General features: G+C 36.4%; 1 protein-coding gene across 1 annotated transcript in view; it reads right to left on the minus strand.

The window, feature by feature from the left end:
* Positions 1–11,872: 11,872 nt before the first annotated feature.
* The window catches only part of LOC124631231 (lachesin-like), an 84,211-nt gene continuing 81,413 nt past the window's right edge, over positions 11,873–14,670 (minus strand). The window contains exons 6-9 of the mRNA XM_047165494.1: positions 14,175–14,303; positions 13,789–13,908; positions 13,209–13,379; positions 11,873–12,947 (exon numbers count right to left, since the gene is read on the minus strand). Coding sequence (XP_047021450.1) covers positions 12,694–12,947; positions 13,209–13,379; positions 13,789–13,908; positions 14,175–14,303 — 674 coding nt within the window. The 3' untranslated portion in view covers positions 11,873–12,693. The remainder of the gene's footprint in view (positions 12,948–13,208; positions 13,380–13,788; positions 13,909–14,174; positions 14,304–14,670) is intronic.

Here is a 14,670-nt window from a genome sequence, read left to right on the forward strand (position 1 = left end):
CTTATTCCACAATCGCAAACTCAAACTTTTGTTTTGAATTGAATGGATTTTCAGTTTTCGGTAAGAACGGATTTAATATTTGGTGTTGAAATACTTATTTGTGGTTGAATTTTATTTGATGGACCGCTAGAATTTAAAGACGAGAGGCATTGGTGGTTTAATTAAGATAATCCATTTATTTTAATATAGGTTATCTTTACGTCTAATATAAATATTCCTAGGTAATAAATGGGTAAATGTCAAACATTATTACAGCTTTACCAGTCATAAAAGTTGTTAAATAATATTTTGCAGTACACAACAGTTCCGCCATTGCAAGAGTAACAAAATTTCAATTTAAACGCGAAGCTAATCAAAACTGAACATTATTCATAATTAAATACGGACTATATTGCTTGTAAATTCGAATTGATTTATCAATTTCCTGTAAAGCAATGGCGGCATTCTTCTTGATTACTGTCACGTAGAAACACTTGTTACACAAACGGCGCGAGGGTGTAGGCATCAATCACTTTTGCTCTGCAATGTTTAGATTGCCCAAATTAAGGGCGTTTGTGAGAGTTCACTCTCTTGTCTCGACGAAAAATAATGGTGATTATTCAACTCTTCTCCTTATGTTGCTCGGGAACACATGCGTAATTCAATTACGTGAGTTTTGTTTGATGGCGTCGATACACCGTGTGTGACTTTGTGGTGTGGAGTGAAATATTGAGATCAACGTCAGCTGAAGGAACGTCTAGAAAACTGTATAAATTGTGTGTCATGAAAACAGATTTGATTGGCAAATTGTTTTACGCATATACAACACATCTAAAATCATCTAAAGTCAAGAAAAAAAAAACTAGAACAACTAACAGGTACTACAAAGAGAACGCTGTTCTTCACTAGATTTTTCAGAAAGATACAATACTTATTATAGCACATTTTTAATTTAAACCATACTGAAATGGTTTACATTTTAACTTAATTACAATTAAGAAAATACGAACACATAATCTGACCGCTTCGACCGGCACGCATAAGTGGGTTATAGTGATTGACAGTTCGGGCTTAGCTAATTTGCCGCCCAATTACTTAACCCGTGATACAGCAGATTTTGAGCTTAAGACCAATAACATAATGAGGTCAGTTTCGGTGCAATGCAGTGAGATGTTCAGATAAAGTTGTGGAAGCCATTAATTATTTTATAAGTAAGTAAAGTGTATTGAGGTTAACATTTTAGGGGAGTTAGCAGAAGACGAAGATACATTTTATCTTTTCTAGAATTATTAGCATTGAGTTATTCTGTAAAGATAAAGGGTCCTCGTAATACAAAGCTGAAATGTAACAAATATTAACCATGTAAACAGTCCGATGTGAAGTTTGTTTACTATATCAAAAGCTGCCGAAAGCGGCTTCACTAAAACATTTGAACGTAATGTTGCTAAACCAAAAGTACTCATGTACCTCATTATTGGAATATTAGTGTAATTATTTTGTTTATCAATATAATATTAATTTTCGTCCATTTTCGGATGTTGAAAAACTACCTGATTCTCATATTTGTAATATGCATAACAACAATATAATATTGTATTTGGTTATCATTACGCAGTTCTTAGAATATCGCTAACTAGATCCCTAACATATTTTCCCTTTTATATTTATTTATATTCAATTATTTTGTTGTGACGATAGGAAAAAAACATGAAAAAATACAGTATTTACATGTGAATAAGGACAAATAACGTAAAATGAAGATCAATGAGCACGGTTGCACGAGGCAGACTTCTTTTGATGAATTTTCTTCGGTAAACTTAAAATAAACGCTTAAAATAAAATACTTTAACAGAATAATACTGTTACTGTTACAGCCTTTTTATTGTCCCACTGCTGGGCACAGGCCCCCTCTCACACGGAGAAGGATTGAGCATTAATCACCACGCTTGCTCAATGCGGGTTGGTGATTTCAGACTACATAGTTCAGGTTTCCTCAAGATGTTTTCCTTCACCTTTTTATCAGCCATCGGTGTCCAAGATATACTTAGAAAGTACATACAAACTTAGAAAAGTTGCATTGGTACTTGAACAGAATAGTACATATAGGTAATTTAAGTAAGTGTGTAAACAATCTACAACTGGTTAACAGAATAAATATGTAATTCCATTTCATAGATATGTTCCATTTTACTATCAATAATACTGATTTTCTTTATACATACTGGACGTGTATTCGCTTATATTTTGTTGGGAAACGCGTAAAATATATTCAGTACTGGAGAATTCAGACAATTTTACTAGAATGTCATCAAAGTACAATACTATTAGGATTAGGACTGGCTATGAATTCTCCTTGCTTTATTTTACACTGTATTGTAAATTGGATTTGTTTGATACTTTTTTTCAATATGTTCTATTAAAGTAATTTTACAGAGAATTCGTGATATTTTTTATCCTATATTTGGGAGTCTGTAAATTAAGTTCCTATTTGTAAACTAAATATGGCAGTACGAAGGATAGTATATACCGGAGTACATAAGGGGGTATAAAAGGGAGAACATAAGATAGTATGTAAGGGAGTACATAAGGGAGTATATAAGGGGGTACATAAGGGAGTATATAAGGGGGTACATAAGGGAGTATATAAGGGAGTACATAAGGGAGTATATAAGGGGGTACATAAGGGAGTATATAAGGGGGTACATAAGGGAGTACATAAGGGAGTATATAAGGGGGTACATAAAGGAGTACATAAGGGAGTACATAAGGGAGTATATAAGGGAGTACAAAAGGGATATGATGAGAGAGTGCATAAAGTTGTACATGAGGGAGAATTATATGAGAACTTCATGGTACTCCATGTACTCCCTTATGTACTCATAAGGGATATAATATGAGGGAGGGAATATGAGGGAGTGCATAAGGGGGTACGTAAGGGAGAACAAAAGTTAGTACTTAAGGGAGAACCTCAGGGAGTATATAACGGAGTTAATAATGGAGTACATAATGGAGAACCTCAGAGAGTAGATAAGGGAGTACATCAAAGTGTACATTAGGGAGAACATAAGATAGTATACCTTATTCTGAATACTTCTAAATTCAGTAATTTCGGACGCTGCAAAAAAATCCCTAAGACACAACTCTATAATAAATTGTTTCTGAATATTTGGATATTTTTTTGATTTATAGTGTATCCTTTCTTATTGCTATTTTCAGTTTTAGATCCATATTATGGCTACGGTGTAACGTTGTACTTTGCTAGCTCTAAGAATAGGTTAGAAATTAAAAAAAAATACAAATAATCACAATAGATTTATTCTAAAATTAATAAGTCTAAATTAAACTAAATAAATACAACTAATCTAATATTCAAATTGACGTAATTCATATACGGAACCCAATATTAATTATTTACACAAAGGTCCTCGTAACTATTGCGCCTACGCATCTCTAAACGGGTGAACTGGTTTCGCCGCGCGCGACGGTGGTGCCTCGAGTGGATTCGGGCCGGAGACGCAGGCAGACGACCAAATTGCATCAGACGTGACGGCTGCGTCACATGTTTTTTTAGTTGACCTTCAATTATTGCGTACCTGCCTAATTTCTACTTATTTGTGCTAGACTAATTATAATCGGAAATCCCGCTGGGGTAAGTTTCCATGCATTGCTTAAATACTATTGTAAGGTGTTCTTCTTGCTAAATTTCTGTCTAAAGCAGCTGTTCTTAGTTCACTTTGTTTGCTGGGACACTGTGACCTTTGGACCCGGCAACGTGGCCCAAGCTCTGCTAACGCTAGCCTTGTCTCTGCGCTTCCAGGATTTCTACGTTCGGTTTTTCTACGTTCCTCTTTAAACCCTCGCTAGGCAACGTTCTACCTGGCGGCGAGTGAAAGACCAGACCTGATCCTGTCTGGAACTACCTGGGTCCTGCTGGAGACCTGGAAGTGCAACCTGGGAAGGAGCTGGGCCGCCGTCAGAGCTGCACTACGGTTCAGGCCAGTGTTCCCAGTGTACTATCTACCTCAAGATCTATTCGTGGTTAGGGCAACAGAAATTGGCTTAAATAAAGTCTCAATTTCTACCAAATTGTGTACTTTATTTGGACCCCTACCTACCTACTTGTCGGCCAGCATGACTACCAGGTTTACCAACGCCGCAACGGATAAAATAAGAGTATGAGTGGGCTATCACCTTTAACTTGACTTATTTAAGTGGCTAGGGTACTTAATCTGACTACCCACACAATTGCCAGAATTAGATTACCTTTGCAGCGGTCAATATCTTTATTTACTTATCTACCACAACATTCAAAGGAGAATTACATCGATGAAATACTGTTTATTTGATACTAAATTTAAATCATCACTTAATTGGATAACGCAAATTGATGCATTTGTAGTCAAGTTAATTGAATTAATTAGCCTGAACGTAATTCGTACTGTAATGGTATTGAAGGAATTTCTTTTGTTCCATATGGTATGTGGAACAATATTGATTATGATTACGTTAATAACTATATGTACTTAATATACATACCGATACGTTTTATTCCATGTCAGGCTGCCTTGTGAAACCCCAGCGGGGCCCAGTAGGGCCAAGGCCTGCCGGGGCTGCAGGTTGTTCGAAAGAGATACCGCGGCCCTGGTACATAAAAGGCCTATGACGGAACACTACGGTTTTTAGTCAGTAAGAGTCTGACACTCCCTCGCCGCTGCTAACCCACAGCGGGAGGGGTCATTTGATGATTTTTGACGTCGTTAAAAAAAAGCTGCTTTGTGAACTGTTGTTGCAATAAGTTCCTCTGATATTTGATGAGGGAAAGGGTAAAAGGTGTATATGTTATGGACCATGTGATTAATTCGGGCATTATTAATAATGCCCGAGCATTATGAATAATGTCTAGCTTTATCGGGCCAAGTGATTAATAACTATCTTAACTTCATTATTTATCACATTGCACGGGCATTATTATATTGCTACATGACAGTTGGGCAATTTGATAATAAAGCAAAAAATTGAAGTTAGTGACGAAAACGTATCCCACGTAACGGTTGCCCGGGTAACTGGGTTGAGGAGGTCAGATAGGGCAGTCGCTCCTTGTAAAGCACTGGTACTCAGTTACATCCGGTTAGACTGGAAGCCGACCCCAACATAGTTTGGGAAAAAGGCTCGGAGGATGATGTGACGAAAACGTATCGCTGCAAAACCGACTCCACGTAGTCTTGTCTGTCCTACCCCTAGAGTGCAATTCACAACCGCGTAAGTGTGGAGGGGCGAGGCGGCCTGCGAGCTGAGGCGCAGGTAGTTTTAACGCTCGCCGACGCGGCTGAGGCTGGCCGGCTGAGCCGGCCAGCAAGCCGAAGCTGCGGCGGTGAGCGTGAAAACCATCTGCGACGATAAGCTCGCATGGGACCGCCGGAGCCCCGCAGCACCGGAGCCGTGACAGAAGCCATGCTTGCTGCATGTTGCTTGCTTACATTTTAAACGTACTGAGTTAAAAAATTAGAAGCTAAATAAATAAATTTTATGATGTCATTTAATAGTATTTTAGAAGTTTACTGTTAGAACGCATTATTGGGATTCGGCAATATTTTAATTAAAAGTCGTTAGATTTCTATAATATTTGTTTTATTTTTAAGAGCACAACTTGACAAGACATGACAAATTTTTCTAAGACAGAATCGCGCACGTTTGTGGAGACACTATCAAACAAAAGCGTTTACAAAGATATCTATCTTATAAATTTATTATTCAATACTCCCACTTAAATTTATAAGGTAGACGTTACAATTTATCAGGCACATATCTTTAGAATTAATTAGATAGCGCAAGATTCTTTTCACAGCTACAACATGTGAAGGACCTGGGTCATTAACATACCTACTAACAACATTGACAGCATAAGCTATGTCAGGTCTAGAAACAGACGACAAGAATAGCAAAGCTCCCACTGCTTCTCTATATGGGAAATTAACAGACTCTTTACTTGTATTCTTAGACAAATGTACATTTACATCAGCAGGAGTACTACTACTCTTAGCATCAAACATATTAAATTTATTTATTATCGTTTTAATATACTGTTTCTGACTAATACTTATACAATCTTTTTCTCTAGTTATTTCCATACCAATAAATGAATTACATTCTAAAATCTTAATATCAAACTTTTGTTTAAGACCATTTAATATATCTGACAAAACATCTTTACTTTTCGATAATAATAATCCGTCATCAACATAAATAACTAATATTACTTTGACATCGTTAAAACATCCTACAAAAACACAATTATCAGACGGACACGGTTGGAAACCATAACTAGTTAGAAAAGAACTAAACTTCTCATTCCAACATCTCGACGATTGTTTAAGACCATATATAGATTTAATCAACTTACAGACTTTGGAAGGCTGAGTTTCCAATCCCTCTGGCACCTCCATGTATATGTCCTCAGAGAGCTCACCGAACAAGAAGGCCGTCTTCACATCAAACTGCTCGATGTGAAGCTCGTCTCTAGCAGCGATGCTCAGCAGCACCCTAATCGAGTCGTACCTGCTTGTGGGGGAAAAGGTCTCATTATAGTCCAAGCCCTTGACTTGTGTGAACCCTCGTGCACACAGTCGTGCTTTGTATCGTACTATTTCTCCATCTCTATTCTTCTTTATAGCAAACACCCATTTTCACTTTTGTCGGTCAGTATCCATGTCTGATTTTCTTCATGTGATTGAAGCTCTTCAGCTACAGCTTTCTTCCACAGATGAGAATTTGGACTTTTTATAGCTTCTTCATAACTGTTTGGAAGTTCATATTCTGTGAAATTTGCTTCTAATCTTTTGTCTCGACGAGGACGTAATGAGATGGTTCTTGGTTCTTCCTGCATCAAATTTATACCTCTTGGAGGAACATAACTTTCATCCATATCTTCTAAACTCTTCATACTTTCATCTGATGATATTTCTTCAGGTTCAACATTTTGAGTTTGGGTTTCATTTAGCGGGGTAGATACTGTAGAATGTTCTTTTTCTTCTTGTTCAACTGTCATTTCTACATATCTTTTTCTTTCTTCCAGCATACTACATTCATCAAACTTAACATCTCGTGATATTGTAATCTTCTTGGTATTTTGATCATACATTCTATAATTGTCATGGTCATATCCAACTAACAACATCTTCACACTTTTCTTGGCAAGCTTCTTTCGCTTTTCCTTTGGAACATGTACATAACCAATTGATCCAAATATTCTAATATGTTGTAAGTTAGGCTTCACTCCATGCCACAGTTCAAATGGCGTAACATCTCCCGTCTGGCTTGATGTATTTCTATTCAACAAATATACCGCACAGTTAACAGCTTCTGCCCACAAGTTTAAAGGAATATCCTTTGCATATAACATTGTTCTTGCAGATTCCATGATAGAACGCATCTCTCTTTCTGCTCTCCCGTTCTGTTGTGGAGTATACGGCGCAGTACGTTCATGCGTTATCCCTTTACTCTCCAAAAAAGATGTGAATTCTTGGTTTACATATTCAGTACCATTATCTGTATGTAGTATCTGCAAATCACGCTGAAATCTATTCTTCACAATGGCATTGTACTTCAGAAAGCATTGAAATACTTCACTCTTATGCTTCATAAAGTAAACATGGCGATAGCTTGTAGCTCCATCTTTGAACAACACAAAGTACTTCATACCCGATACAGAAGGTTCTTCTATAGGACCGCACACATCGCTGTACACAATTTCACCAGGTTGTGTTGGACCTCGGGTAGATTTCAAGAAGGGGCGTCTTGCTTGCTTTCCATATTGACATGCTTCACAAACAAAATTCTGATCACCGCTCAATGTAACTGGAATCACACCATTCTTTGACATATTTTGAAGTTCCTTGACATTTAAGTGTCCTAATCTTTCATGCCAAACTTTTATATCCGTTTGCACAACATTACAATATTCTTGTTTGATTGTTTTTATATCCAATTCATATAAATTGTTCTCTTGCAACTGTGCACACATAACAACAACATTGCTCTTCATTATCATAGCATTCTTATTGTTCTTCACTATGACATATCCTCTTCTAGTAGCTGCACCTTCAGAAAACAGATTTCTTCGTAAATCAGGTACATACAACACATGCTCAAGTCTACATCTCTCCCATGTACCATTAACCTTCTTATCTATTAATACAGTTCCTTCGCCACATACCTTTATACTCTGCTTGTTGCCCAATTTAACGGAATTGTTGCATTGAGATTCGTTCAACTCGCAGAAGTATTCTCTCCTGTAGGTCATATGCTTCGATGCTCCACTATCTAAAATCCATGCGTCTTCATCATGTTCAGATGAGCAACCTTCTGCGCTGAACGCCATGTTGTTGGTTTTCTTCTCATTGTACCTTTTCTTAGGCATCCTGCATTCTCTTGCGAAATGACCCCTTTTGTTACAATTGTAGCACACGAATCTGTGAGTTCTTTGTTCTGACGTTGGTTCTGACGTCTTTTGTTTGTCCTCATTTCTAGGTTTAAAATTTCTTTTTGACGTAACTAACGCGTTTTCACTACTCGATTCATTGGCTAGGCTGGCTTCTTCGTCAACTAAACGCGACGTAAGAGTTTGTATGGTCTGACGATCTTCATCGAGTGACAACCATGCTTGTCTAAGAGAACGATACGTTGATGGCAACGTGCTTAGAATCTTCGTCATAATGGCGGTGTCACTTATTTTCTCACCCGTCTCTCGCAGCTGCTTTGCCAAACTTTCAACCTTTGACACGTGCTGTGCCATCGTGTCACTGGCACTATACGAGTATTGATAAAACTGCTCATGAATTAACATCTTGTTGTATTCTGACTTCTGTTCATAGATAGCTTCTAGTTTTGTCATCACTTGTTTTGCGGTTTCGCAGTTTTCTATTAACGATATTTGGTTTAAATCCATCGAAGAGGTTAAGATAAACATGGCCATACCATCATCTTTATCCCACTGCACTTGCGAACCGGCTTCTAAAGGTCTTGCCTTCTCTATATTTAATCCCTTCGCTCTTAATGCGCATTTCACTTGAAATTTCCATTGTTTGAAATTTCTTCCATCAAACTTCTCGATTTTCATTCCGTTTGAAACCTCCATTTTATGGTCACTTTTATATCGGAAATAATCCTTGCTCTTAACGAACTAATAATTAAAATATATGCCTAGTTATGTGCCTGGGCCCATAACCTATTGGGATTCGGCAATATTTTAATTAAAAGTCGTTAGATTTCTATAATATTTGTTTTATTTTTAAGAGCACAACTTGACAAGACATGACAAATTTTTCTAAGACAGAATCGCGCACGTTTGTGGAGACACTATCAAACAAAAGCGTTTACAAAGATATCTATCTTATAAATTTATTATTCAATACGCATGCTACAAATTTAGATGCTAAAAAATAACCATCATGCGGAGTTGTATTTAGAGCGGTTTACTTAGAAGATAACGAGTGGCTGAGATAGTATTATTTAGATGCTCGTTAATTGTGGCTGACTTAGTAATTTAGAAGGCAACATACATTATTCGGGGCGAATAATTATATTAAAAAGGAGCCTGTTTAATAAGCACCCTTTAAATATGACTTTCCTTAACTTTTAAATGCAAAAACTAGTGGATTTTTAAGGCAGAAGAAAGTCCTTCATAATTAATCCAAATCATGAGGCTGATTATTTAAGTGGTTTAATATTTAGTTTATTTTAAATTAAATGGCAATAACAAGAAAAAAATGAATATAAATATGTTATTACTTTGCTTGTATTACTTTGCCCAAAAGGTCACGGGCAATATGTATAGTGCCCGGTCAATTTGATTATTTGAATAATTATTATCAAATTGCGCTCTCATATTGGGCATTTTTCATAATGACCGGGCATTATGTATACTGCTCAATTTATCACTTGGTCCATAACATATATCCGTTGAAATATTCTAAACTTCGTCATATTGCAGAGAACTATGTTATTCAGCTCTCAAAACAATGCTAATAATAAAGCAGTAAAGATAATTGAACTTATACTATATGAAACATTTGATGGAAACCTCACACTACAAAATACACACTATATTAGAATTCGATTTTCCCAATAAAGTTCTTTATCAAACTTAAATATGAAAGCAAGTTTAGTAGCGTAAACTTATAACAATATTTGTGCATATGACGGCATAGCTAAAGGCTAGGTACCCGACTTTGTGCAGGTATATTATTATCATGAGACCAAAGTATTAGCTTCTTGCGAAAACTGCAGCTAAATTTAAATAATACGGTGGGAATATTGCTTCTTGGTGTCGGACGAAATTATGAATGTGTGGGTTTAAGGTGCTTTAAGAATATGTTTTGACATTTTACTCTAGAATGCTGTTATAATTTGGATACGTGCAGTGCAAGTTGTTTTAGCAAGGTTAGGACCGTCAAACACCATACAAATGCTGCTGGTACGAAGACTTAGCACGTACTACAGGACATCATATTTAATTTACCGTATCCATTGAACCTTATTCTTAGAACTCCACCTGTCATATACCAGGAATCACGCAATGTGTAGATCAAAAGTAAATCTCTAGTGTAACGCAATTACCATGCAATTAGACCAATACCTTTGACAGATTCGAGCAGTTCCATCGATCGTCAACTGGTCTTTATCAGTGACGCCCATAGATCCCAATTGACAGGGGACTTACCTAATGTCGCTTACGCCTTATCGAACTTGTGAAACCTGTAAACTGTCGGACATAAAAAATGCTCAGGAATGTAAGACAATGGTCTTCAGTCATTCGTTTGTGGTAAGAAAATGTCGCTAAATATTGTAGGTGTAAATAAAAACTTGCAATTTTATTATATTAATTTGAATGATAGTTAAAGCTTGTAGTGGAAAACAGTTTGACATATCATGGTATATATATGTCACACCAATAAACAGTAAATATTATGTCTATTTACTTCATTTTGCACATAAAACTGTATGATATTTATTCTGTATACATATGGATATTCTGCTTTCGGGGAAGGCAATTCTGATTGCGTCAGTTTTTCCGCTAAATGGTTTCAATTAAATATTCATTGATGGCCGAAACCATACGTGGGATATCAAAGTGTCAATTTTTGAAATTAGGATTAGTTGAATCACTACAATTTCGTAAATTAATCCAATAATGAACTAAGTACAAATCTGCTTACCTTTCAGTACAAATGTTCCGTAGATTCCGTGTAATACCGTAAGTGGTCCACATTAATACGACGATTCTAGGCAGTGACGTGTGATCAAATACAAATAGGCTCGTCTGTCACTGTAGTGCGAGGATTCCGGGTAGTGTCGGGAGGGAGATGGAAGATGTTGACGGTTCCATCTTTAAATTGTCGGAGTATTCATTTGTTTTCTATCCTATGGAAGATACAACACCTTCTTCTTTCTTAGAAAAAATGAAGGAATGAGGAAGGAATAAAGGTCTATTTTAAAATTGGAATAATTATTTTTTGCTATCTTTAAATTAGTGCCGTAAAACGCTCTCGCAGTTGAAAAAGAATAATATTCGGATATAAAAGTCTGGAATTTGGCTTGAGTTGTTCTTCTGCAATATTTCCGTTTTAAGTTATTCTGCTTAACCGTTTTAGTAACAGAGCAATAAAAAAGATGGCGAATAAAATAGAGTTGTTAAAGCATAAAACCTAAAATACAATTAGGTAGTGTTTTGAAATGGTTATATTTTATAAAACGTATGAATTTTAGTCAGAATAACGAAGAATATCATTACCATTTATCACCCCTCGCAACATTAGCATAGAACGCCGTGAAATATTCAATTAGGTATTAAAGTCCTCGAGAAACGAAGGTTTTGGATGAAATTAAGAGGCAATGCGACATGTCCTTGATTTTATTATTTTTTGTAACGATCAGGATATTAACGTACATTGTTCGGAAGAAGTTACATTATTATTCGACTACATTATTTAGATATACGCGGAAATTACTCCATCTGCAACTTTTGATATTCCATTAATAACTGTTTCAGAATCTGTTGAACAAATCTCAGGAACGCAATAGCAAGTTTGTTTAAGTGGTGAGATACTTTAGGCAGTAAATCTATAACTACGTATTGTATCTTGTACAAAAGTTGCAGCTGAAGGGTAAGCACTGGAAAATGTAACTTTAAGTTGTATATACTCGGCAACTATTAACTGTTTCATATGTCTCAAACAAGTCATTAAGTAAATATGTCCTCTATCGCTTACATATCAATATATTATTTACAATTAAATTTACCATGCCCAATAAAAACTTTAATATAAATGTCTCTATTCAAGTTAATAGCAATATACATGGCACATTCATTTATAAACATTTGCTTAAATCTTATACGATCTCGTAAATGTATTTAACAATAAATATCAGAAATGAGTTACTATTATTATTTATATTCTTACAAACAGTTCGGATATTCGCCTATTACAAACTATATACAACGTTATAAGACTAGTTATTATCACGTTACACGCTGATGGAATAAAAAACTATGAAACAAAATATTCGCCGACTCTAAAAAACAAAAGAATAAACGATGCCTACAGAAATTATTCCAATCAAACGTAATTACAGGCTGTGATTGTTGACAATTTACCTGAATTAGCATCAGGGCTGACGATAAAAAAGGAAAAACATTTATTGTAGCAGTTATAGTAATTATAGCAGACTTTTGATTAGACACAGGAAGATTGTCGTCGTCGTTGTGATGGTCGACGAGGCCCCGGTGGCTGTCATCACCGTCACCTTACCATCATTGGAGTACCACTTATTCGCTCTATCTGGCACTCTGTTACTCTTCATGCTATCGATATCCTCATCCTCATCATCATAGGCGTTGTTCCCGTACTCATCATCCGAGGTAGCTCGAACATCAGGGTACTGGTATGCATGCCTATCGTTCCCAGGAATCTCTGTGACATCACCAAAAAGTTTGTTTTTAAATTCCATCAAAACAATAACCAACGTGTGACTTCAATATGCGAAGTTAATTGCGATTTTGCATTTATTTAAAGTATTTGTGAATTGGAATGCAGATTTGAGAGTCATTGAACACGTTTTATATGCGTTTGCTGTTGCAAATATTTGTATTCGAATGTCCAAAAGCTGATATTTAAAGTATGCGGTGTGTCCTACAATGTTATTTTATCAGAATAAAGAGAGTATGAACGTACCGTATAATCTTATCTTGCTCTCGACGTCACCAAGGGAATTCTTAGCGACGCAGATGTAGCTCCCCAAGTCTTCCCTTCGAATATTCTTGATAGTCATTGTCATCTCAGCTTCGAACATTGACTTTTGTCTGACCGACATCACGTGGTGCTCCGAAGGTATGATCAGCTCACCTGCAGAACAATTTATTACTTAAAACACACTTGTTTTCAAATTCAATATTAGAATTTCATCTTTCCTCAGCGGAAGTTTTATGAAAAATGTAAAAACTTCGTGCAGACACCTAGGAGTTTTATGGCTGCCTTATAATTTGTTTCGCTTTTATCGCGGATGCCTTACCTGCCAGCCGAGTTAATCAAACGGTATTAAAATTGGAATGTTGGACTTTTAAAGCGTATTTATATTCAATCCGGGATGTAAGATGATTTTTGCTTTTATTACGGTATCATAATTTTATGTTTATGATCGCCAGAAATTAACTTGACTTGTTATCGTATTCAAATTATGTCTAAGTATGAAGACTGTGAAGGCAATAAACGTTATCTTCTAATATGATTAAAATATTATCAAGCGTCTTTTTACCTGGATCCTTAACCCAGTAGTTGATGGACTTGGGCGATGACTCGACGTAGCACTCTATGGTGACGTCAGTACCCAGCGGAGCGCCCACCAGCTGATTGGGTACTTGGATCACAGGGTGAACTGCACAAAAAAACCAATAAGTTAAATTACATCATTAGAAGCTCTTTTAAATTCACCATCCCAACGCTGAAAGATTTACGAAGAAATGTTTACGAAACAGCATTAAATTATCTTAATTATCTCCAAGACCTTTTTAAATCAACTACACTCCCCGCCGGAGTGAGATTTGATACTTTCAAGTTGTAAAAAAGGGAATCTTTTTACGGCTTCATTTTGCTTAATTGCCTGCCTACGAAATACATGAAATGTTATAAAGATCGGCTTACAGTGTACACTGATGTGGATCCGCTTGCTCACTGTAGGCGGGACCCCATTACCGGCGATACATAAGTATGTGCCCATCTCTGAACGTGATATTTTGGTCAGCTTCAACACTTCACCCTGGTACGATAGCACTGCGAACAATGGCAAACATGTTACTTAATATTCTGAGGATAAGTTGTCTCAAGAAACTGAAACTTCGCTACAAAAATTAACACGTAATTTGGCAAATTCCGTGGCTTGAGAAGTGTATTTGCCCTCTCAGAAAACCTAATACTGTTGGCAACTAGACACTACTTTCTAAATATTTTTCTCTTTTTCATCCAATCTTACGTAGGTCCGCGCAATATATTTTGTCTCCCATTCTTATCTGTCCAGCTTTCACACTATAATCAGTCACCTCACCTCCGTATCATTCACATCTATCCACGTTTACACTCACTATTTACTTGGTAATTACATATATCTGTAGGTGCGGTAGGTATGTTTAAAACAAATGAA

Source organism: Helicoverpa zea, chromosome 1 (assembly GCF_022581195.2).
Source record: "Helicoverpa zea isolate HzStark_Cry1AcR chromosome 1, ilHelZeax1.1, whole genome shotgun sequence".
NCBI classification, from domain to species: Eukaryota; Metazoa; Arthropoda; class Insecta; order Lepidoptera; family Noctuidae; genus Helicoverpa; species Helicoverpa zea.